At 32.5% G+C, this 27,661-nt stretch overlaps 1 protein-coding gene across 4 annotated transcripts in view; it reads left to right on the plus strand.

Moving 5' to 3' along the window:
* The window catches only part of RASA1 (RAS p21 protein activator 1), a 98,191-nt gene that overhangs the window by 42,892 nt on the left and 27,638 nt on the right, over positions 1–27,661 (plus strand). For 2 of the 4 annotated variants that reach the window (XM_019746367.3, XM_019746368.3), the window contains exons 4-11: positions 353–423; positions 2,747–2,864; positions 6,023–6,054; positions 9,414–9,466; positions 11,613–11,763; positions 17,952–18,030; positions 25,550–25,670; positions 26,439–26,595. In XM_019746367.3, coding sequence (XP_019601926.3) covers positions 353–423; positions 2,747–2,864; positions 6,023–6,054; positions 9,414–9,466; positions 11,613–11,763; positions 17,952–18,030; positions 25,550–25,670; positions 26,439–26,595 — 782 coding nt within the window. The remainder of the gene's footprint in view (positions 1–352; positions 424–2,746; positions 2,865–6,022; positions 6,055–9,413; positions 9,467–11,612; positions 11,764–17,951; positions 18,031–25,549; positions 25,671–26,438; positions 26,596–27,661) is intronic. The other 2 variants (XM_088796602.1, XM_088796601.1) reach the window with 1 other exon arrangement.

Here is a 27,661-nt window from a genome sequence, read left to right on the forward strand (position 1 = left end):
GAGAGTAATTACTGATGTAGTGCTAAATGCTGAAGTTTCTTCAAGATTCTGAAATGCCTTGTATATCATCAGAGAAATGTGAATTTATATGTTCCATATAGCTTATTTCAAATTCAATAATCATTCATATTCCTCGATAAAAACATATTGGTTATGTGGTTAAAAGAATTTCTGTAAAAAGAAGACAAGCATTTCTAGGCTTTGAGTACTTAGGGTCTCAGTAAAAAATAGTTTGAATGATTCTGTAGAGTTTATAATGTGGATTTTTATTGGCTTTCACTGTGTGGACATACCTGATTTGACTTTGACATTAAAAGGTTATCTTTTGTAAATCATTTTTCATGGTTTCTAGCCAGTAGAAGATAGAAGGCGTGTTCGAGCCATTCTGCCTTACACGAAAGTACCAGATACTGATGAAATAAGGTATTTTATAACACATTCTCATTTATCAGCATTTGAAACAGTCATCTGAAAGACTTTGAACATTTATTGCTCTTGGACAGAGAAGGTTTTCTAATTTGAGGAAATAACATGCAGAAAGTTAAAAGTGCCTTTAATATTGAGTCATTGTTCCAGTATTCCTTTGTTGGCTTAACTGTTCAGACTGGATTTGGGATCAGAGTAGCCACAGTGAAGATGACAAGAGAAATAACTTAGGTGTTATTAGACTATCTCTGACAAAGTAAGGAGAGCTCTGTTATATGCTATACTCTATTTTAATTTTTATTACTATATGACATTTATGTCTCAACTATAAATGCTACTCAAATAATGATCAAACTTCTATTTTATGTGACGATGAATAATTTTAAGTGTTATTAATGGTATAGAACACAGTACTTTTCTGTTTCGATTATATTTGTATAATTCGATTTATTATATAATTTGCTAGTTATCAAATTATCAGTGTGTTTCTATAAGCTGTTTAACTTTCTAATAGAAAATTTGTTTCTTAATGGTAAAATTTTAAGGCTGCTTTTGAATAATTACTGATTCTGAGTATATAGTTTTCATTGAAATCAACAGCAGCATTTAAAATATAATGATAACTTTGGGGGGTTATTACAACATTCTGGACATACAATATTTTATAAAACAAAGATTCAGGTATCAGAAATCTCAAAATAGGAATTCCATATTTATATGATTGTCCACAAAATAACAACTTCTTATTTAGTTCTTACTGGCATACCTTTATTTGTGACTTAAGCTTGAAAATTCAATTAAAGGAAGAGAAGGGAGGAATTGTGTTTAACAAAGAATAGCTGTAAACTAAAAATTCAGGAATTTTGGATAATTTGTTAATTCTCATATAGGACAGTAGTTCTCAAAATGTGATCCATATAACCAGGAGGATGCTTGAGACCCATTTCAGAGGGTCCATGAGATCAAAACTAATTTTATATTAATACTAAGACATCATTTGCCTTTCACTGTGACATTTACACTGATGGTACAAAAGCAGTGGACAGTGAAACTGCCAGTACAAAAACTGCCTTAGCACAAATCCGGGGAGTAGCACAAAACTCTAGTGTTCTTCACTGCCACACACTTGCAGTTAAATAAACAAGCCAGTTTCCCTTAAGAATATTCTTGATAAGACATTTTAAAAAAAATTATTTTACTAAATCTCAACCCTTGGCTACACGTCTTTTTAATATTCTGTGTGGTGAAATGGAAAGTACGCATAAAACACCTGCTGCATACTAAAGTTCAATGTCTTGAGGAAAAGCAATGAGTTGAGAGCTGAATGAGCTCCTGCTTTTGTGCACCATTTTTATGTAAACTATAGTTATTCAGACTCAAACATTTGACATGATTTTTTAAAAAAACCAAAGTGTCTGTTGCTTCAAGGGAAATGGCAGTATTTGTTGCCAACAACAAAATTTAAGCTTTCAAGCAAAAATTGGGAGTTTTGGAAACCCTGTATCTGCCATCAGGAGTTTGACAGCTTTTGAAATACTTAATGACTTTTTGGTAAGAGTCATTGTAATATTAAAGTTTGTGATGTTTTGATAATGTATAAATGTGTTTACATCTGGAAGATCTGCATAGATCAGTTGAACCACTCACTATTTTCTAAAATATCAAGGATGATGTTACAAAGTTATGCACAGATCCATTTAAAGTACAAGATAGATAAATAGATGTTACTGGGATGAGTACAGAACATTCATTGATATATAGTTTTAGATTCCACATTACAACTAACCTTCAAGAAAGTACCTCTTGTTGAGTTTTTGGTATAACATAGTCTATAATTAACTGAAAGCTAATTGTGTTTATTTAAAATAATTTTTTTAAAGTACCTATTGCTTGTGTATATGTAATGAGTTAATTTATTTTATGTTTTTAATTTTATATCTAACCTACATCTGAAAGAGGAATAACATTGAAATTTAAATTTTCAAGTTCAGTTTTCTTGCAGTTAAACCCCAAAGCTGTAATACATATAATTACTGTTTACAAAAATTCCTATTTGAATCTAACAATATCCAGTGATGTACATAGTACAGGTACTTTTATTAAATCCATTTTACCCATGAGGAAAGTAAGATTCAGATTTTTAAGTGTCTTCAAAGGTTTATATGTGGATAATGCTAGAAACAAGACAAATAAATCTAGGGTATTTGACTTAAGTGCCTTGCATTTTCCAATATATTATCTCTGTGGTGAGTACATGATTACTTACATTTCCATGTTTAAAATTTTGAATTCATTTTAATTTCATAATCACTATTTTCAGCTTCTTAAAAGGAGATATGTTCATTGTTCATAACGAATTAGAAGATGGATGGATGTGGGTTACAAATCTAAGAACAGATGAACAAGGCCTTATTGTTGAAGACCTAGTAGAAGAGGTGGTAAGTTTTGTTTTTTTCTACTCATTCTCAGAATTCTAAATATGTTGTAAAATTGTGCAACTTATCTATAATCAGAGAAATTAGCTATGAATACATTTTTTCTATGAAAAACCTCAATTCGTAAGTACAAGGAATTTTTCATTAAAATGTGTTTACTGTTAGTAAATGCTATTTATTTGTAAAAAACATAGCCAAGCCAGCATGTTTTAATCCATAGCTGCCAATTTTCAGAAGGTTTTCGTCAGTTTCTAAGAATTAGAAATGTATTAACATTTGTGATTATTTTTATTTCTTTTTGTCTTCTTGGTCTTCCTCTTAAATGTTATGTCACACTAATCATGGAATCTCAAATTTTTATCTCCCAAATATATGTATAATCTTCTAGTAACCCTGGGAAACCTCAGTTATGTTACAGATACGTATATTAATCACATGGTTCTACGTTTTGAGTATTCCCCGTGTTTTCACTGTCATCTCATAATACATTATCAATACTCTTACCAAACAGTATAAATAATCATGTTTGTGCATTTTTAGTTAAGAGGTCAGCATTCCGGCAGCATTTGCATTTCAGATAGAATACTCAGTATCACTGAAATATATCAGACATTATATTACAATTTTGGAATTCACCGTTTCAGAATTGTCCAGTGAAATGGAATGTTTTCTGTTATCTTTTACAGCCCTCAGAGCTACTGTTGTTAAATTATGCCATGAACCTAGAAATATGTTATGATCTGATATTGTTCCAGGAAGACGGCAGTGGAGAATTTTTTTTTTTTCCTGCTATTCTCTTGTCTGTCTATGATGGCAGTGAGATCTTGATAGGTGAGGAAAAGTGGCAGGAGTTAAGGAAATGGTATGATACATTCCATATTCTTAGTCACATAATTTACTTAATAGATGAGCTGGGAGTAGAATTCCTAATCCCTAGATTAGTATTTTGTATTCTACGGTAGGAGAGAGATTTATCCCATGTAGCCAAGAAGTATTCAAACTGAAGAGTCTTACTGTCTCTGTTGGTTTTACTACAAAATTTCTTAGTTAAAAACATGTTGCATTTTCCTCTCCCCACTGTAATCCCCCTCCCCCCGCTGTACCCCTTCTCCCCCCCATTCTGATTATTTAAAGGAATTACAGTATACTTGAATTTTTCTGAAGCTCTCAGAATTCTGGGTCAAATTTAACAAGATAAACTTTAATAAAGATAAATGAACGTTATCCAGTGAGTACAGAAAAAAAATAACCCAGTTTAAGATGAGACACAACCAAACATCATTTCAAGGAAAGGAAAAAAGAACAAGTTAACAACTCAGTATGAGTGAACAATGTGATGTGGTTGCTAAAAATGAATATAGTCATACTTTGAATTAACAGTGGACTAGTTTCAAGTTAGAGTTGTAAACAATTTTTATATTAATATTTAGAATAATTTTACATAATAATCTTCATTGGAACATAGTTATTCCTTGTAGATTGAAAAGCCATTTAGATATTGTCTAGATTCAGGCATTTAGTTGGTGGTTGGATTTAAGGAATTTCACACTCTGAAATTCTAATTATTATTCTCCAGTCATATTTATACTTTTATGTCCTAACTCTAGAATGTAAGCCTGTGAGGATTTTTGTCTCTGACTCAATAATGTATCCCCATTGCCTAGAATAGTGTGTGGCATTAGTAGGTATTCATTAAATGTTTGCTGAGTGAATGATTGTCTCTATGCCTATTCTTTTTCCTTTTCCTTCACATTCCTGCCCTGCTAGACTGCCTTATAAAATTGATTCACCTTTATCAGTTCAGCTCAGGTGTTACTCCTTCTTTCACAGCGGTTTTATGTATTTCGAGATTCTCTTAGGCTAAAGTGTTTCTGCTTGTGTTCCCATTGCTCCTTGTTAATTCTGCATTCCATTACATTGTGTAAACTTTATTTTATAAACCTCTGCTGTAGAGATGAACTCATTTTGGGCAATGATAATGCATTTTGTTTTTATGTAATTTTTAAAGCATACTGCTTTGTAATTATTATAATAGACGTTCGTCAGTGAGTGCTTGATTTTACTTTGGTTAGGTATTTAATGAATGAGGACCAAACTGAGAGAGGTAAACCATGTATAGTTAGACCATCTTTCTACTCTTTCCCTCAGTATTCAATGAAAACTCAGTTCCAGGCACTGTGCTGGGTACTAGGACTACAGTTCAACATATACTCAGAGAAAATGAAATGCCCAGCATAGTACTAGCACTAGTGGTTGTGGTGATGGGTGTTAACAAAGAATGGCTAAGAGCTGAATGAATAACACTGGTGTATCTTAAATAATAGAAGTATCAAATAGAGTAAGGTATAGTTAAAAGATGGTAAAAGAAGGATGTTTTTTCTGCTCAAAGTAAAAGTTTATATTTATGTTTTAGGGACTCGGTGTCTCACCGAGGAGGTGGTATGTGAGACAGATCCTGCCTAGAAGGTTTAGGTTTTAACTAACAGGTAGGAAGCAGTGAGTGGAAAGGACATTTTAAGTAAAAAAAAAAAAAACAAGCTACAGTGTTGGGAGAATGTAGATTAGCAAATAGGAGTTATATGTGACCGTGATATAGATACCTAAAGAAAATTGATAGTGTGAAATGGGAAACATAGACTTGAGTCATACGATAAAAGATTTTGGTTGTAAACTGAGGAATTTATAGGCAGTGGAGGGGTATTAAAGGTTTGGTTCTTAAAAATTATTTGCTTTTGTTTGGTTTGGTGTTTATTTATGTAAGGCAAAGGTAAAAAAAAATGTATGAATCCAGATTAGAGTGGTCGGTGGGACACAGGTAATTATTACTAGTTGGGCTACTGTAATATTAGGTTGGTGCAAAAGCAATTGATGTTTAAAAGGTTAAAGATAATTGTAAAAATCACAATTACTTTTGCACCAACCTAATAGTTTAAGAAAAGGGAGGAAAAGGGCCTGAGTTAGAGTAATCATAATAAGGGAAGGAGGGGTAAGGAGAGAGATTTGGAAGGACAGTTCTTGAGCAGAAACATCTTTTTTTGTATATGCTAAAATAAATATGAAGGTCACGATAGAGATATGTTTGAAGATATGATTTTTATTCTTAATAAAAATAGATTTATAGTTAATTATATAAAATACTGTCTTAATGTCTTCCCCTTTAGGGCCGGGAAGAAGATCCACATGAAGGCAAAATGTGAGTTTGTAATAATTTCTAAAAGGAAAAAAGATTGTAAACCTACTAATTGGATAACTTTGGCCAAAAAATATTTTAAAAGAAAATCAATACTTTTTGGACTTTTATTTGGTTCAGGAACTGATGTCTTAAGTGTTTTCTTAAGGACCTAGTGATAAAGTTTTATTTTTAAATAATGAAGGTAATTTAATATCTATATATAACTCTACATCACCAAACTAAAGACTTTTCAATAAACATCACATTAATAACATAACATGAATGTCACAATTCCTCACATCCTTGTTTTCTTACTGATTTATTAATAGTATTTATTTTCATCGCCACACCTTTTATGGTTCAGGTTTTCTTTTTTTTTTGGTCAGAGAACTTTTCCCCAAGATCATTTTTCTTTATCATATTAATAAGGTTCTGCAAGGACTTCCTTTTCATAATCTTTTCAGGCTGATTTTAAGTATCTTGTAAGAACTAATTAAAAGAGTAGGCATTACTTCACCTATTATTTTCCACATTCTTCACTTATATTCCAGGAGTTATTAGTTGTAACCGGTAACCTGTTATGGGAAATCACTTCATGTGGAGTTTCAGCTTTACATTAATTTTGTTATTGTCCTTGAAGATCTTTTTAAAGTGTCCTTCTCATGCCTTTTGACATTTATTTATATATGTTTTCTTTCAAAGATCTTAACTCTTAACTCCAATTCTGTTTTACCTATATTATTTTACTAGACTGTTTGTTAATCTTCTAATGTCTTTTCTGTAGAACATTTTTTTCTTGCCTTCCTGTCAGCATTTATGGATGGAATTTAAGCCTGGCCTCTCAAGTGTTTGCTTGTTTTGTTTCTAATCATTAGAACATAAAAACATTAAACTGAATACTCCACTTGCAGTCACCTAATTTAGTTCCCCACCCTTCCTTAAGTATAAGATATTTTTTGAGTTCTTTTTCCATATCATTCTATGCACCTGCAAAATAGGCTCCATCAGTGAGACCTTATTGACTGTTAATTTAAAGTCTCCCCGCTATCTCTATCAGGAGTTACAAATTCTAATTAATGCCTGAAGGGCGTTAATTAATGTAAGCAAATGAAATAGGTAAGGTGTATATATTCACATTTTTCTCAAAGTACAATAATCTTGATCTTTCTTATTTTCTCTCTTGGTCGAGATCAAGGTACATGGAACTATTTCCCTACTGTAAGAAAACAACACTGCAAGTGCAGTGATAAATGGTAACTGGCACTCACTCTTTACATTAGGGAAGATTGTAAGAAGTCAAAAACTAGAAAATGTTTGCCTGCAGTATGGTGACCACTCTAATTTATATGTTCAAGAATGGGAGTCCAATTTTGTGAAAAATCCTCTTGTGTTTCAAGAGCAGCTAGAAATCTATATTTTTATCCCTATTAAAAATAATGCTATATGTTTATTTAAAAAAGAGAGGAAAAAATGTTGGTCAAATGCCAGTAAATATTTAAAGCACATCCAGTTTTCTCTTAGCATAAAGTATAAATGCCACTTAGCATAAAGTATAAATGCCACTTTCACCGGGAAATCTTTTTTTTTATATTCAATTGATTGATCAATATTTTGAACCTTATAATTTTGTATTCATTAGGTATTTAGCACAAGCTAAACTTGCACTGTTGGCACCCTTCCATTGTGTTTGGTTAATATCTGTTCTTACTTAAGGACTTAACGCATCACTTTTCCCAAAAAGTCTTCCATTAACTTCTACACTGTACAAAATTGGTGCCCTTCTCTGTTATTCCAGAAGTGCCCTCAGCACATACCTTTTACTATGCTTTATTATATTTTCAACATTGTTTTTATAGTTATACAATATTTGTGTCCCTTTTTCTTACTAATATGGGGACTTCATAAAAACATATTCATTTTTCTATTATTAGTGCAAACCATGCACTTGAAATATATACACATTACATAAAGATAATAAATATTTGAATGAAGAAACTCAAATCCAATCCTGTCAGAAAACAGTATGGCTGATTTGTTCTCTAAACTTCATTTCTTTCCCTCTCACTCCTTATATTCCACTTTTTCCCATTATTCTAGCTACAAAAATACAGGATTGGCCATTGAGGTCACTTAATCAACTCTCCCCCAGAATATAGAAATACTGTTCTAGCATTTGTAGTGAAGAGTCAGATGATACTTGAATGCAATATAGAACCTTTTAAGGCAGCCTGGACTGTTTCAGTTACATACTTGCTTTATATTGTTCATAATTTGCATCAGGAGCCCCGGGAGATCTGAATCAGCGAGGTAATGGTTGGAATAAAGTTAAAGAATTTAAAAGCTTAATATTTCATTCATGTAAAAAGGTAAAAATTCAGTTATATTTTAGTACTTTGATCGGTAATAGTGTGGATGGTTTAAAACAGTGTGAACAGCCTCTAAACTTGTAAGATTGGATTTTAGAGCACATATGTGTTTTAGTTTCATATTAATAGTATTTTTACTTTCCAACTTGCTCTGTAAGCCACTATTAAAAATAATTGTAGACCCTAAGAATATATGGCAAAATGATCTGAAGTTATCAGCTTGTTATTAACGTATTAATCAGCAAGATAAATAATAGTCCTTCCAGGTAAATGAGAGATTTTAACTAATTCAGTAACTAGTAATTAATTTTTAAAACTAGATATGTCATTTTAAGGTACAATTTAAATACTTTAGTTATATGTTATGGATCTTGACCATAATGCCATTTATTATTTCTAAAGGTTTATTTTAAGTATACCGAATGTAAAATGTTCCAGCATTCTAATTTGATACATCATTAGCTCAAATAGAATTAGGAATACTAAGTCATTCTTTTCTTTAGTTCTTGATGATGATATCTATTCTTCTCATCTACTCAATCTTATTTTCTGATTTTTTAGAAGTATGAGTCATTCATGTTGATTTTATTTGAAGAGAGAACTTATATATGTTATAGGGAAATTCACTTTGACAGAAATATGGCAAGAATTAATTCACGTATTTTTTTTCAGGGCAATTCTGTAGTGGAGTCTCCCTGTACCACCCCTCCCTTTGTCATTATCAGGGTTACAGTCATTGTTCATTTTGAGTTGATAATTAGTATGGAAACTGTAGTTCATACTAGATAATCCCTAATTTTTCTATATTTTGTTGAAATTATGCATGTTTACAAAGCTTAGTAACTTAAATGTAAAAGGAATGAAATCATAAATCAATTATATTGCATTTATTTCATTATGTCAGTTTGAAGTACAGTATTACGAGTATTATGTTGGTTAATACGAGTATTTAGTTTTGATCGTATAACAGCAAAAGAGACTTGATTTACATATTGAATTTGTTCTCTTTTTAAGATGGTTCCATGGGAAAATTTCCAAACAAGAAGCTTATAACTTACTTATGACAGGTACTCGTATATTCACTTGCCTTTTCTAATACCTTTAATTTAAAATAATACAAAAAGTGATTCAACCATTTACCATGTGTTTTGCTTGTAGCATTCATTTGGTACTTACGCATATTGTAATTTCTTGCCCAGCACAGAGAAACTGGTGTCTTTGTTTATGGTGTTTTTTATTGAACGCATATGTGCGGTATCAAATTCAGTGAAGTATGTTTTCCTTCTGCCATAGGCCCTTGTCCTCTTTCCTAGAAGCAGCATCAGATGAGAGTTTTTTCTCTGTTTCTGAAGTTTTCTGCATCTGTATCTCCCTTTCGCACTCCTACATATACCTCTCCACACACACACTCACAGGAACATGCAACATACTTTTTTTCATGTTAGGATATATTTTGGGAGATCATTTCATAGCTGCATATGTAAATTTTCATTCTTAATGACCACAAGCTTTCCATTGTATAAAACCATAATCAGCCTCCTAGAGAGGAATATTATATTTTCATGGTTTTTTGCTGTTCAGCTGCAGCCAGTGTTACTGCATTTATCTTTGTGCACTTGTAGAATTATATAGTTTGTCATTTAAAATATATTAATTTTAATAATTTCTCAAAACTGTGGTTATACAAATTTGCAAAGTAAACATTGACATGTATTATGGGTTTATTATTTAAAACAGAAACCATCCTGTCATTCTAACGAAACATTAAAGACTGAATTAGTTTAACTACCAAATATTTCTTCAGTAAACCGTACTATATTAGGATCTCAGACACAAGTTATGTATAATCTGTAATTTAGAAGGCTTAGTTCTTTAAAAACAGCGAGTTCAATAGTTTCCATATATGATGAATAAACTACTGATTATTAAAGATGTTATCTGAGTTAATTGTTTTAAGCCACAAGGCATTGCATTTTAATGTAATTAATACTTTGCTCTTTTGAGAAATGTGAGACAAATTTAGAAGTAGTCCTTTTTGTGAGGATGTAAGCTAAGTAGATTAAAAATAAAGAACACGACACTGCTATATGGTAGTAATAGAGACCAAATGCTCAACCAAAATGATATGCTACCAACTTTCAATGGGACCAAAATATTTATTTTAATGAATTTACTGAATTTTGAATATAAGTTTATGTTTCAGGATTTGCACCACCAAATACTTGCACTCACTCTTGTTGTAGACATGTAAAGTTGAAAGGAGCTAAGCTTAATTTCCTTACATTAGTTTTATTTTCTTTGTCTTATGTGCTTTTTTAAGAATCTGGTGTTTTTTCTCCCCTGAAAAGTACACATAAGCACTTGCATGAACTTTTTTGCAGTAATTCCTGTGCTTTATATTTAACATGAAATTATTTGATAGTGCCTTGGCTAGATGATTGGAACTATTAGTAATTTACATAAAAATTACATCTGATATTCTGAGTGTTCATTGTGTTTTCCAAAAAGCAGTCAAGTTCTGATCTTTTTTATGTCATTAAGACTTAAAGAAAAGGCAAAAACATCTTAGTGTTTAGTCATAACCAATTGACGATATCAAAAAGACTTCTCTAAAATTACTATGAAAATATTCAATATATAATTTGCTTCTACAAGACTTTTTAGAACCATACCTATTGAATAAAATAGTGTATGTGTATTGATTTTTATAATGTACACAGATATTTCAGCTGTTTTGAATCTACCTTTGTAAGTTTTTTGTATTATTATAGTTATTACTTTTTAATGTTTAATCCGAAGCATTGATAAAGTACAGAGAGTATTCCTAAGCAGATTTCACTGTAACTTTTTTCTACTCTTCTCATTGAGGGGATTTACAAACAGAATATGGCAGTTTTAGCTGGTATCCCGTAACTGTGCTTAGGCTATTCTTTCTAAATTATGACAGGTATAGACATTATTAAGCAGAAGTCACTGCTGCAAACTTCTGCCCTATATTTTTATGTAATAAATACAAGTAACATCATAGGTGGTTGTGACTCATAAACCAGGGAGGAAAAAAAGTTTTAAAATTGTCCTTATTATAAACTAAGTTCCTGGTGAAAATTAGCATATGTTTATGACTTTTGAATGTACTTTGTAATTATAATACTTAAAACTTTTTCTTCTTTATTTGATAATTAGCGAATAAAACTAACAGCTTCGTTTTTGCAGTTGGCCAAGTCTGCAGTTTTCTTGTGAGGCCTTCAGATAATACTCCTGGTGACTATTCACTTTATTTTCGGACCGGTGAAAACATTCAGCGATTTAAAATATGTCCAACACCAAACAATCAATTTATGATGGGAGGCCGGTATTATAACAGGTAAGTGGTGAGAAAATTTTAGCTATCTTTTGGGAAAAATAGTTGAAATGTCAATAATACAGTGAAAGTTTCTCACTTTTTAAAATTTAAAATTACAAGGCCTTTAATAATATAATTTAGTAGTAGTCATGTCCAGTAATTCTCTAGGCAGGGTCCAACATGAATATAAATTAACAACTTAATTATTTACTTCAAACAAAATTTATGTAGATTTTTGATTATGCACAAGGTATTTGCAGCAAATTTGCTACATCCATATATTATCTGTAGGACAGCAAAACATCTAAGAAAAAGAAAATACATTACATACTTTTATCAGTGAGACATTTTAATAGAGAAAAAAAGCTCTTAAGGAGTAACCTGAGACTTACTACAAATATTATATAATTAGGTTGTTCTCATGTTGACATTTCTTATTTGTAATTATTGGTTCCTACTTCTCACGTTTAAAATTCCAAGTAAACTCTTTTTACTTGTACCAAAACTCAGAATGATTTTAGTCACTTGATTAGATAAATAAGTTAATAGAGAAACCATACGACAGAATGAGAGCTGTATATTTTTTTCTGTGTAGTAAAAAGTAACCTTTCATTTTATTTCTGAATATAAAAGTTTTCCCATACTGGATAACTCTAGACTAGCATTGTTTTCCTCTTTTGAGGCTAAAATGCAAGTTAAAATACCACAGTAGCATTCTCCATTCCATTTAGAATGTTTCTCAATTCCAGCTTGATCTTTAAATACATAGGGATCCAGCAGCTGGTTTATATGGAAAACAAAACAAAGCATAACAAAAAAAAAAACACACAAAAAAAACCCAAGTTCTAGTTGCTTGCCAGAAGTTCAGTGGACAGAAATAAGACATCAAATAGAAGAATATCAAGTCTAGACAGTTGAATCCTTTTGCAAAACTCATATATAAGCTGTATGAGTACCTTCTACATTACAGTCTCATTTAGACATCCTCATTGAATAGTGGCCGCAGTTTGAGCTCTTAATGAAGGTAAATTAATTTTCCCATTGTCCAATTTTCTATAGATTTGGAATATATAAACTACAAATTCAAAACATACATTCTTTTTCTTTAGTATTAAGTGTACAAAACAAGATGATTAGACATTTACACCCCTCACAAAGTGATAACCCCACCAAGTCTACTACCCATCTGTTACCATACATAGCTATTACAATACCATTGATTATATTCCCTACGCTGTACTTTATATCCCATGACTATATGCGCGCGCACACACGTACGTATATATACATATACAGAGGGTGCCAGAAAAATGTATACACATTTTAAGAAAGGAAAACTGTTAAAATTGTAATACTCAATATACACCAATAACAAAAGATGAATACAAGTCACATTTGACTTCTGCAATTAGAAGAGGTGCTCAAAGTGGTTGCCATCAGTGTCCAGACACTTCTGATTACAGCGAACTACTGTTTAAGCAACGTTGACTAAAGCGTTCACTTTTATACATTTTTTTAGCACCCCCGGTATATGTGTGTGTGCTATTTTATATTAGTTTCAGGTGTACAGCACAACAATTAGACATTTATATAATTTATGCAGTGATCCCCCCGATAAATCTAGTACCCATCTGACACCATACATAGTTTTTACATTATTGACTGTATTACCCATACTGTATTTCCCATCCCTGTGACTATTTTGTGACTACCAATTTGTATTTCCTAATCCCTTCACCTTTCTTACTCATGCACCCGACCCCCTCCCACCTGTCACCTATCAGTTTGTTCTCTGTATCTATGAGTGTATTTCTGTTTACTTTGTTCTTTAGATTCCACATATAAATGAGATCACATGATATTTGTCTTTCTCAGTCTGACTTATTTCACTTAGCATTATATCTTCTAGGTCCATCCATGTTGTTGCAAATGGTAAGATTTCATTCTTTTTTGTGGCAGAGTAATACTCCACTGTATAAATGTGCCATAATCTCTTTATCCAATCATCTATTGATAGGCATTTCAGTTGTTTCCATGTCTTGGCTATTGTGAATAGTGCCGCAATAATCATGGGGTGCATCAAAACATATTCTTAATTGAATTGATAAATGTCCATTCTGAGAGTTTTTTTAAAGGTTAAATAATTTACATAGATTTATTTTGGAGGAAGTTTGTTTTGTTTATTAACTGAAACTTCCTTATGATACACATTCTGCAAAGGTGAAAATTCTCACTACATAGTGGAGGCACTCTGTAATATATAAAAGTAGGGTTTTCTTTTTTTAATGTATAAAGACTAGAATGAAACTGGAAGAAAGAAGTATTTGAAGTATACATCTCTTTCCAAATTATGAGTCTGTTTGCAAAATAAAGGCTTAAAATTTTTTAAATATATGTTAATTTAGTGTTCATGATCTTTCCCCAAATCTTTGACTTTTAGGCGTTTTATTCCCAATGGGTATGCTCATCATATAAAAAGTTCAGGAGTATTGTTTCTAGTTTTAATATTTAAAAAAAATTTTTAAAGGAACGTCAAAAATTATGTGAATCTGATGCCAGGAAAATAGCAGTTTTTAGAATTGTTTTGGAAATATATACATTTCAGCATTAATATTAGTGATCAAGTAATACTTAGAAAGACACACCTTTCTGATTATCATTTATTGTTTAGATATGGAAGTGTAAAGTTGATTATCCAATAAATGTATATGACAGAGCCATACTCTGCTGTTCCATCTCCCCATTAACTCTACAGTAGTCTTGATAAAAGAGATAGTAGTTATGACTGTTTATTTAGAAACTGCTTTTGAGACATAACTTCAGTGTTCCTATATTCAAAATTTCATAAAATGAGTGGATGCATTTAGCAATAAATATAATTTAGCAAACATTTATCAACTAATCTACTTAGTGAAATATATTGCACAAATCCTGTGCATATACATTAAAGAAAAAGTCACTGTTCCTACATTATCATTGCTCAGGTCTATTGGAAAAGATGGTAAGCTGACTGTGAAAAATTAAGGGATATACAAATATGCGTAGGAGAATCAGTGGGAAGAGAGTAGTTCAGATGGTGATTAGAAGGGAGTGAGGATTTTGCTAGACCTTGAAGATTACTAACATTTATCTAGGATTTAAAGAGAGGCAGTTTTATTTATTAATTAAATCACTAAAATGAAAGTACAGGACATCGTTTCTTTGGAAATTCACATTTATTTCACATATACATTTATAGTGAACATGTTTTAGTTTTCTGAGATGTAAATTTTACCTGATTTCATGGCTAGAACTATTAAAGAATGTCTAGGAAATTTTGGTTTGTTTCATCTCCCTTGACTGTTTCTTTAAGTGTACCTGGGTACAATGTAAACTAAAGAGGAATTTTTTAAAAAACTTCTTGAAAGTCCAGCTCATTGGTAAAAATATATCCAAACGGTTGCTACACACTTTTAAATTTGTTCCTGGGAAGTCTGAACTGTGCTGTACAATAGTATCCTATTCTTTCAGCTCATGGACTAGAATTATGTTGTAATGTTGAGGTACTACACAGGATTGATTGCATTTTATAGTTACAGAGCCAGAAATCTTTGATATATATTTTTTTCATAGATTTGATGCTTTTTGACTTGAAACAGTCATTTCAGTGGTAGCATCTAGCTGTCTTCAAATGTATTCTTTTCTGATTTTCATTTTTCTTTTAACATTTTTGGATTAAAATGTGATACTGTGTTTTTCCTTAAAAACTTATAATCTTTCTTGTCCTTTTTATGATAATACCTTTTTACTTGTCTTATTCTCCACCCCACCTCACCCCACCATCCCTTGTGTTAAATACGGCCTCGTATTTATTTCATATTAATTCATACTCATCCTTTTTTTTTTTTTTTTTTTTAATTGGGGAATGTTGGAGAACAGTGTGTTTCTCCAGGGCCCATCAGCTCCAAGTAGTTGTCCTTCAATCTAGTTGTGGAGGGCACAGCTCAGCGCCAAGTCCAGTCACCATTTTCAATTTTAGTTGCAGGGGGCGCAGCACAGCATCCCATGTGGGAATTGAACTGGCAAGCTTGTTGAGAGCTCGCGCTGTAACCAACTGAGCCATCCGGCTGCCCCTCTGGCAGCTCAGTGACAGCTCATTGTCTTCAATCTAGTTGTGGAGGGTGCAGCTCACTGACCCATGTGGGAATCGAACTGGCAACCTTGTTGTTCAGAGCCCGCGCTCTAACCAACTGAGCCATCTGGCCGCCGCCATGCTCATTCTTTTATCAATCTTTTCAAGTCTTCTATTTTGCTTTTTAATATTATTTATATTTGGGTTAAAATTTTTAGTATAGCAGAGATATTTTATCTCTGGAGGCACATATATGTGTATGTGTGTATATGTGTCTATCTTTGGAGATACAAATGTATGTATTAGTGTGTGTGTATATATTCATCTATATCGCCAAAGATAAAAGGTATCTAGGTAACTTTCTATATTCCAACTATTCCGTCAGTAGGAAGAATTATGAAAAAAAATTCAAGTGATATACATATATATATAAAATTATCTGCAGAAGGTGCCCAAAAAACATATGTGCATTTCATGAAAGGGAAAAACTATTAAAATTGTAATACTCAATATATACTGGTAATAAAAGATGAATACAAGTAATGTGTATACATTTTTTGGGCACTCCCGGTATATCTACAATATATATCAATTATTATATCAGTAGGAAGAATTTGAAAAAAATCAAATGGAGTATTAACAGACATATTTCCTATGTGTCCTAAAATACCCATTTCTTCTACTGTACTAAAGGAACATTTAAAATTCTAAGATTTAAATATTCAGGACAATAAAATGGCCTACTTATTATAGAGAAACACATTTTTTATTAAGAATTTCATGTCATGCTCGAATTTGTGTTAAAATATAATGTTATTTATTTTCAGTTTTGTTTGTAATATTTCCCAAATGTTAAGAATATTTTAAGATGTCCTAGCCACAACAGTCAGACAAGAAAAAGAAATAAAAGGCATCCAAATTGTAAAAGAAGCAGTAAAACGGTCATTATTTGTAGATGACATGGTAACTATATAGAGAGAACCCTGAAGACTCCACCAAAAATTGTAGAACTGATAAATGAATTCAGTAAAGTAGCAGGATACAAAATTAATATTCAGAAATCGGTTACATTTTTATACCAGTAATGAACTATCAGAAAGAGAAATTAAGGAAACAATTGCATTTATAGTTATATCAAAAAAAATAAAATACCCAGGAATAAATTTAATCAAGGAGGTAAAATACCTGTATTCAGAAAATTATGACACTGAAAAACATACAAATAAATGGAAGCATATACTGTGCTCATGGATAGGAAGAATTGACGTCATTAAAGTGTCCATACTAGGTGGCTGGTTAGCTCAGTTGATTAGAGCTCAATGTTCGTAACACCAAGTTCGATCACCACATGGGCCACTGTAAGCTGTGCCCTCCACAACTAGATTGAAACAACTACTTGACTTGGAGCTGATGGGTCCAGGAACAATACATTTAAAATAAATAAAAAGTTGGGAAAAAAATGTCCGTAGTTCCCAAAGCAAGCTATAGATTTAACACAATCCCTTAAAAAAAAAAGAATATTTTATAGCATTTTTTATCAAAATCATAAATAATCCTTTCCTGCTATAGTAATAATCCTGTATTTTAAGATTTGCTCCTGGTCTTTCTTTTTTTTTACTTCGGCTTTCACCTGCTATTTATATATTTTATGACCTAACTCCATCTGATTTTTATAAAAATAGACTATGTAAATGTTTTGATAATAAAAATTCTTAAAGTTTGCCTGAACTCATTACTTGCTGGTATTTAAATGCCATTTCTCTGTTAGTTATTCTCTCTCAATCTCAGAAATACTTTTATTACAAGTAAAAGTAAACTCTTAATTCTTTCCTCACTTTATAGTGATTCTTCAGTATGTGTATGGAAAATTGGAATCTCTGACTCAGGTATTCTTACCTGTAAACCAGTATTGGGAACGTTTTTGTTTTTGTAAAATAATGTGACTGTTATTATATATTCTGTTAATATAAGTGAGCTATATTCTTCCTGAAAAAACTTGCAAATAAGTAATCCTTGCTAACAGGGTTTGCATGTGTTTTCAAGATTCCATTTTTTATGGGACAAATTATGTTAATGTAAGTACTTTTTATTTTAACAGCATTGGGGATATCATAGATCACTATCGAAAAGAACAAATCGTTGAAGGCTATTATCTTAAGGAACCTGTACCAATGCAGGTGAGTGTTGTTTTTCTTTTTGCAATAATTAGCATTTTATTTTAAAATGTGGTGTTGGTGGTATGTTTATGTACATACTCATGCATTTAAAATTGGATGAAATTTAACACTGTGGATTCAAATTATTTCAGGAAATAAATGTAAGAGAATCTCTTAGTTTTTATTTATGTTGGTTTTAGATAATTAAGAAGTCCTGATGGCTTTTTGAAAATAGAAGCAGTGGTGAGGGCAGAAACCAAGTTTCTCTGGGTAGAAGGAGTGAGTTTGTTGGAGGCAAAAGTAGAGACAGTAAGGAGAAATCACAGCCAGGCTTATCTAGGTGAGCTTGGTAACTAAAGAAAATAAAAAAATCATAGCCAGAAGAAAAGTGTGGGGCCAAGAGGGTTTTAAACTTTTTATTTGTTTCTTTGTTTGTCTTTGGTTTTATGGTGAGAGTTTTGAGCACGTCTCTGTGCTCTGCGTGAAGCCAGTTGTAAAGAGGAGAGTGACAGTGGTGGGGTGAGGGATAGGTAGTGGCAGTACTTGATGTATAAGGTCCTAGAGAACGCAAGAGTGACTAAAATCCAGAACACAAGGAAAAATTGGCCTTGAACAAGAGGGCCTGTTGAAAATTAGTTGCTTAATGCATAGGGAGATTAATTAGCCTGTGTTTCTTTTTCATACTTCCTGAAGTTTCGGTGGGAAAGGTTGTAGCAAGGGTTAAAAAAAGGATACTGTCATGTGCTGCTCAATCTCAGGGATACATTCTGAAAGATGCATTGCTAGGTGGTTGGGTCTTTGTGTGATCATCATGTAGTGATGGGATAGCCTGCTATACACCCAGGCTGTATGGCATATAGCCTGTTGCTCCTCGGCTACAAATATGTACAGCATGTTGCTGTACAAAACAACATGAGATTAAATCAAGCCCAAGACAAATGATGCAGTCAAGAGAGGTGTGGTGAACGGGAGATGTATGAGGCTGCTGCTGGCATAACAGCATACTATAGTACAACACACTTTTTATAAGTAGAAAGTACATTCTAAAATAGCAGTAAAAGGTATAGTATAGTAAATACAGAAACTAGTAACATAGTTTTTATTGTCAGGTAGTATGTACTGTACATAATTTGACGTGCTGTAATTTTCTATGACTGACAGCACACAGGTGTGTTTACCACAGCATAACACAGACAGGTGTGTAGTGCTGCCACATTGTGACAGCTGCAACATCTACAAGCTCACTAGGCAATAGTTTTTCAGCTCCATTATAATCTTACATGTGGTCCATCTTTATGCAGTGCTTGACTGTACTTCAAAAGAGTGACTAAGAATTTTCCTATGTGGAAAATGCAGGTAGTGACATTCCCAGAGACATAAAAACGGATTATGAGAGGTTTTGTGTACTACCCAACTAAACTTGTACAGTGATTTGTAGTGTCTCTAGCTTCTCTCAATTTTCCTTCCTCCTAAAAAGTTAATTTCAGATGGCTATAACTACTACTCATTGAAGTTGCTGAGGGGGGAATCATTATTCTGATGCTTAATATAAATTCAAGAATTATCATAATCTTGTCACATTTTAATACATCTTGCTTCATTTGCTCATACTTTTCTGGTTCACAAGAGCAGGGGTTTTGTGTTGTATTCCCAGTGCCTAGAATAGCACCTGGCATTAGATATTCCATCAATATTAATTGAGTGAATGATTGTCTGCTTCTAGCAGGAAGCACCCACTTCACCCTCTATATTCTCACTGTGTCTTAATCTCATTGTGCTTGTTGCTATCTCCATGTCAGTCTCTTCCTCTCTGTCTTTCTAAGAATTGCTAGTTTATGATCTATCTCAAATTTCACTTCCCCGATACCTTCTTAATTAATAACTGGTCAGCATTGATGGACCACTTTTGTTGGCACTTCTGGCAGATGTTGGCTGTTCATTATTCTAATAACTGCATATGGAAAACTAACTTTTTAAAATTTAACCACATAGTGTGGTGTGTGCTTTCTAGAAACCACTGCTCAGGGTCTTTTTATTAGTAGTCAGAGGTGCCTTTACCTCTAGATGACACCTCCTGCCACTCATTCCCATTGCTATATCATTAATTGTAATTCACATTGGCTATTTGAGTTAATGATGGTTTAAATTTGTTTCAGAAGTCCACAAACTTTGTCTACAAATTAAGTCATACATTTTTTCCCATCATGAATTTGTGTGTAGAATTAACTAACTTAATTTTTACAGTTAGAAAAATAAGCAGCACGTGACATCTATTAAACTTTCGTACTTAAGTTACAGGTTGTTTTAAGAATTACTTCAAATATACAGTGTGCCCTACTCTTACTTGTGTTACGATTTCATATGTGAACAAACCTCAGATTGTTGTCATTTGCACAAGTGCCTATAATGCTTTGAATGCTTCAGGAATACTTACAAAGCAATTTGATTACTACATAAAAACCATAGACTTTTGAAGTGTATTAGTTTCAGCCTGGAGTAAAAGTAGGTGACAGTAGAAGTTTGGGAATCATACCATTTATCTATCCTTTCCAGCAATATTCTGTTAGAGACACAAAGACTAGTAATATCCTTTTATTAATGGAAAAACTGGATAGCTAGAAAATTAGCTCACTTCCCCTGCAGTGACCCTGCATACCCCAACTCAGTTGGGGAAGTAGCTAGAACAGAATCCTAGCTAGGTCTGTCTACTTTGTGGAACTACCATTTCCTGAGACAGACATTAGAAAAAAAGAAGGAGCCTTTTGAGCAATGCACCCCGCAATAAAAATAATGTTTTTGAGTATTTTATGTTTTAGGCAGTTTCTCAAACGTATTAAGTTATTTAATTTTTTCAGCAACTTGATGAGATTGATACTCTAGTTATACCCATTGTACAGGTACGGAAACTGATACCTGAGAGGTTAAATAAATTACTTAAGTCATCAAGTCATCCTTGACTCTTCTCTTTCTCTCCTACACTCTGTATCTAAATTCTCAGGAACATCATGCTGACTCTGCCTTCAAAATATATCTAGAATATGACTACCACCAGAATCTGATTTCATACCATGTTTTTACCTTTGTCTCCTTAACAATGCACAACAGTCAGAGGGATCCATTTAAAATGTGAGTCAGATCATGTCAGACCTATCTTTAATACTTGCAGGTGTTCTACATTTCATTCAGAATAAAAGTGAAAGTCTTTAAAATGGCATCAAGATCCTAGAGTGGCATCCCAGTGGTTATCTGTAATCATTTCTTTCTGCTCTCCTCTCACTTGTCTCCACTGATACTGGCATCTTCTGCTACCTTTGAAAATATGCCAGGCTCTTTTTTGCATTAGGATCTTTGTTCTAGCTTTCACTCTGCCCAAAATGATTTTCCCTCAATTATCCACTTACCTCACTCTCTTACTTCTTTCAAGTTTTCTCAGAAATGAGCTTTACAATGAGACTTACCCATACTCCTTATTTAATATTGCTACTTGCTCTACCCTGTAACCCATTTATCATCAATTAATGAATAATACAATTTCCTTATGTTATCTCTTTTCCTCATTAGAATATAAGTTCCTTGAGGATAAGGATCTTTTGATTTGTTCACTAGTGGATCTTAAGAACTAGAACAATGCCTGACTCAACAAACATTTATTGAATTAATTTATGAAGTGGAATTTTTTTAAGCCACTAAGTGACAAAGGCAGGATTTACAACTTATGTCTGGCTTCAGGACCCTGCATACCTAACTTCAATGCAAAAGCTTGCCTCAAAACTGTCAGACTTTCACCAGTCAGATTATTTACTTCCGTTAGGGAGGAGTATATAAAACTTCCTTCTCCAGAACTGTTTCAGTGGGCCTAGAATCTCCCCACCCCCCACCCCCCATCATCCAGTGATATACTAGAACTTGGAAAATGAAGTTGTGTTCTTGCAGAGAGTGCCTTCTGATTTATTTGAATCCTTTAGGATTTGTAGAACTATGTATCAGCCCCAACCATAACATAATTTTTAAAAGAGCTATATAAATTTTCTTCAAATAAGGTATTTCAATCCAAATGTTAGCATAGTAATATGTCTTAAATAACAAACTACAAATATATGCCCCATTCTGTAGCTAATACAAATATTACCTATTGAAATAAAGACTGGTGACAAATCTATATTAAACAGGAAAGTAGTCATCACTATTTATCATCGGTGTCCAATGTATCCATTTTAATTTTTTATATCCTTAAGTCATTTTACGAGTAATACGTAGAAGAAGAATAAAAGGATAGTCTAAAACAACGAAATTTAATAAGAATTTAAATGTAGCAAACCCAAATTTTTGTTACCTATTTGCTTACATACCAGAAATCGGCAGTGTCTTTTAAATGCAAGTAACTGTCCTTCGACTTCATCATGCATGACCTGCAAGATACCCATTTTGTAAATACTAATTTCAGATTTCAGATACATTTCTAGTAAGTTCTTGCTTATAATTACTCTGGTTCTTCTCCCACTTTCACTGTCAAAATGGAATAGTGAGTCCACATTTTAAATACATCTCTCCTGGGTTCTAGTGTATGATTCTTTCTTATTGTTCCTGCACTTCATCATCATATGCAATAATTTAGAAAACTTTGAAAGCTCATATTTTTGTTGGAGAGTACAGTCTTCTTTGCTCCATAAGTGTAAAATACAGTTTATGTTTAGGTTTATATACATCAATTAGAATGATCAATATGGTGAATTTTTAATTTCTACATTATATGTCTCCTTTCAATAACCTTTGGCTTCAGATTACCTTTTGTCCATTTACAAATCATATGAAGTAAATTTTGGTGCACAAACATGAAAATTTAGAGAATAGTCTCATTTCCTTTTATCAAAACAGCATAATCCAAATTCTTGTCACAAAATACTGCATGATGATGTCCTTCCTATTGACTAACAAATGGGAACACCATTTGTATTCCCTTTTTCCCCTAGAAATGTATCGTTCACTCAGAAATTCTTTTGAGAAAATTTACCAAGGATATCATTATCCTCTGAAGAATTATAGTCTTAGATTTTGCTTATCAAAATCAATTTTAGCATAACACTAGATTCCAGAGTGCTGCCATCTGTTTTTTTCCATTCATCTTCTGATTCTTTTAATAATTGAAGAACATATTCCTTTGTCAGTATTTTCTTGTTACTATTATGAGCAGAAAACTAAGAGTCCTGCAATTTATTCAACTGTGTTCAATGAAAGCTAATAAAAAGACAACAAATACAGTTTTCTGTACTTCTTTAAAAGATGATGCAATACTTGGCACATTCGTTAAAAAAAAAAAAAAGCCAAAGGGTGATGCAATAGAGATGGTTTATTTTACTATCTCATCATCCTCTAGGCCAGGGGTTGGCAAACTTGTTATGTAAAGAGCCAGAGAATAACTATTTTAGGTGGTATGGGGCATTTAATCTCTGTCTCAACTCCTAAACACTGCCTCTGTGGTATAAAAGCAGCCACAGATGTTACCAAAGAATGAGTGTGGCTGTGTTCCAGTAGAACTCTATCTCTCCAAACAATCAGTGGGCTGAATTTGGCACATGTACCATGGTTTGCCAGCTCCTGCTCTTTAACATATACTTGGGAATAATTGTTGAGTAATGATGCAATGGTTCCTAAGATGATGAAACAGCAGAAAGTTTCAAGATACAGGAAAAATGAGATTCATGAGAATCTCATATCTTAGAAAAGGATCAAATGGACCCATAAAATCTTTAATAAGAAAGTCATAAAATACTAATCCTTGCTAATAGTAAACTGCTCAAAAAAGAAACTGAAAAACTAAAATTGAGTCCATGTACCCTGATGGTAACACTGAAGATTGATTTATTTTGGAAAGATATATTCTTTCTGATGTCATATGTCTTTTTATTGGGGGGGGAGGGTAGCAGTTAAGACATATGCATTCCTAAAAACCACAGTGGTATGTAAAGTCATGCAAAAAGACCACAGAGTAATGGGAAAAGTGTGGGTGGGGCCCCAACACTCAAAAGCTTCATCGGTGACACACAAAGATAAGCCAAAGAAAAATGTAGCATAGTTTTTATATGTTAAATGGTTAAGAAATATATAAACAACAATAAATATGGTACTTTACCTTTAAAAAGATCTGGTTTACTTGTGGAAGTGGTCATTGGGAGTGTTTTGAATATTATGAAGTGGTGAAAGGAAGATTCTCCGAAATCAGATGGCAGATGGCATTATAACACTTGGTGAACTGTGGGGGATCTGAGGTGTTTTGTGTATCCCCATGTATCTCAGATCAGCTGCGTGCAGTTTTCTGCATTCACCTAGCATTTCTTGCAAACATATTTGTACATAAACATACATGAATTTGCTTTATGCTTAAATTGTGTCTTAATTTATCTCTTATGTTGGGACAAAACAGTGTTATTTGCTGTAAAACACAACAAAACTAACTATACAGTAGTCCTCTCTCATCTGCGAGGGATACGTTTCAAGACCCCCAGTGGATGCCTGAACCTGCAGATGGACTGTTTTTTCCAACACATACATACCTGTGATAAAGTTTGGTTTATAAATTAGGCACAGCAAGAGATTAACAATAATTAATAACAAAATAAAAGTTATAACAATATACTGTAATAAAAGTTATGTGGATGTGATCTCTCCCTCAAAATATCTTATTGTACGGTACTCACCCTCCTTGTGATGATGTGAGATGATACAATGCCTACATGATGAGATGAGTGAGGTGAATGACATAGGAACTGTGACATAATATTAGGTTACTACCGTGTTTCCCTGAAACTAAGACCTAGCAGGACAATCAGCTCTAATGTGTCTTTTGAAGCAGAAATTAATATAAGACCTTATCTTATTTTACTGTAATATAAGACCAGGTCTTACATTATATATATTATATAATGTCTTATGTTAATTTTTGCTCCAAAAGACGCATTAGAGCTGATTGTCCTGCTAGGTCTTAGTTTCAGGGAAACACAGTATAAGCGTTACTTGAATACAAGCTCTGAGATACCTCAACAGTTGATCTTATAACTGAGATGGCTAATGGGTGGGTACAGGAGGGTACAGCACGATGCACTGGATGATGGGATAATTCACGTCTCAGGCGGAATGGAGCGGGATGAGCGAGATTCCATCAGCTACTCAAAACAATGTGCAGTTTGAAACATGAATTGTTTTATTTCTGGAATTTAACATTTTTGGACAGTGGTTGACCATGGGTGACTAAAACTACAGAAAGCGAAACTATAGAATGGGGGGTGGGGAAACTACTGTATTTTTTAAAATAACTTATTAGTTGTCCGTGTTCACGAGAAATGGTAAGGAAACCTTTTTGAGAATTTCTTTGGAAAGCAGAGGATCTCTTACTATATGTGTTACATTCTTTTAGATTTTAGTACTTAAAACATTTTTTAATGTCTAGACAGACACATAACCTGGGTTTTAATTGGTAGTTTAGATTTTACTTAATTTTCATCAAGAATTCATGAAGCAATTGTTAATACTTTTAAAAATACAGGATCAAGAACAAGTACTTAATGATGCAGTGGATGGTAAGGAAATCTATAATACAATTCGTCGAAAAACAAAGGATGCCTTTTATAAAAATATTGTTAAAAAAGGTTATCTTCTAAAAAAAGGTAAGTGTAAATTTTTAAGGGTAAAGATTCAATTTTTAGTATTTTATCGTTTACAATGAAGCATTTTAAATATTGGGCCTAAAACTTATCATTGAGATATGTATTTAACAAGTTGTTTTGCCCTATCTTATTAGTAATTGACCCTTGTTAGAGCTTTTATCTAAGCATCCTATAAATTCTAGTCTGGGTATGTAAGTCCACATTTCCAAGCAGAGTTTTAGGAAACAAGCTTATATATTTCCAAGTATGTCTTTAATTCCTGAGATCAGTTCCAGTGCAAAGTATTTGATTCTTTGCCTCCTCCCTACTCCATATTCTTTTTTTTTTTTAAGTGAAACTTCTTATGGTACTTGGCTCATTCATGGTATTGATGTTTTTATTTTATAGATTCGCCTTAATTTGACATTAAGGAAATGTTGGGGGGTTGGAGGGACACAGGGTTAGTGGAAGAGTTTTTTTTCTTTTTTTTCTTACGGATGAAAAGGAATTACTCCTAGACAAGAATTTTAAAGAGCTTATTGTAATGAAATTTCCAAAGATGTAGTTTAGGTTTACTCTGTGATTCATTAAAAAACAAGCAATATAACAAAAGTTGTTTTTCTACAGATAAATTACATATTCTTTTTTTATAAGGGTTAGTGTGTTCTTTGCAATACAAATTGAAGTATATTTTTTATTTTCAGCAATAATTTTTATGATTTTAGTACATATGACTTCACAATTAACCATTTAGCTAAGGGAAACCTTTTTTTTTTTTTTTTTTAACAGGCAAAGGAAAACGATGGAAAAATTTATATTTTATCTTAGAGGGCAGTGATGCCCAACTTATTTATTTTGAGAGTGAAAAACGAGCTACAAAACCAAAAGGATTAATAGATCTCAGTGTATGTTCTGTCTATGTTGTTCATGATAGTCTCTTTGGCAGGTAAGAAATTGGTTTCATATCTCTTTTTGTAGTTGGTTTATTAATAAAATAGTGGGTATATTTAGATCATTTCAAAGCATAGCAAACCAATTTTGATAGCCCTAAAATCATCTAAAAATGTCAGATTTACTTTCTGGGGTAATTTTCGTCATCCTTCCTTCCTTTAGACTCAAACCTATGCATAAAATTATATTCTACTGTATTACATAGAAATCTTGGAATGACATTTCTTATGGTAAAACTTGATCTGTTTGCAGCATATTTCCTCCCTGCCCCTACCACCAATCTTTTGAGTGACGTACTTTAAGTGTTGTCATTTTCCCCTATTTCATCACATTCTCTGTTAACTCAGTGCATCTAATAATAGTACTAGGTATAGTCATTTGTACTATTAATTGGATAGTCATGTTCCTAAGAAATTTGACATTGAGAAACAATCGTAATATAAAAACAGTTGTTTCAGTAGGAAAGAGAGTATTTTAAATTTGAAATTAAAACAGTTCTTAACGTTAATTTAAATTTTTTTAAAATAATGTATATAAATGTGTACGCTAAAGCTAAGTCCTGAACATCACATGGGAAATGCAGCTTTTGATTATAGCTAGTTTTTTGCTCAAGTACGATAGCCTTTATTATCTGTAATCCATCCAGTATTATCAATAATCCATTACAGAGTTTTTTTTAGATATATTTTTATTATCTATTGTAATGATTAATAACAAATCAATTAAATGTTTTTAACAACTTGGTTTTCTGCTGCAGGATGGCATTTCTACTAAGAAAATTAAGTTTTGTCCTAATTAAATTGGTAAAACGGCAAGAAAAATAATATAGAGCTACAACGCAGTCATTTCTTTTTTCCAAACTGTGTTTTGGAGATCACATTAATGTTACTTGTGATTTTAACAGTCAGGTTTTAAAAAATATTTAAAGTAGGTTTGGGAAATGCTGAACTGAACAAATAGTTTTCCCTTCAGCAGGGTTTTTTTGAGTCTTATCTAGTGTTCATATTGTGAATCACTAAGAAGGGAGAGTAATATGAAGTCTTTCATTAATTCATTTGATC

The sequence above is a fragment of the Rhinolophus sinicus genome, chromosome 3 (genome assembly GCF_057876585.1).
Source record: "Rhinolophus sinicus isolate RSI-liver-muscle chromosome 3, RSI-T2T, whole genome shotgun sequence".
Lineage (NCBI taxonomy): Eukaryota > Metazoa > Chordata > Mammalia > Chiroptera > Rhinolophidae > Rhinolophus > Rhinolophus sinicus.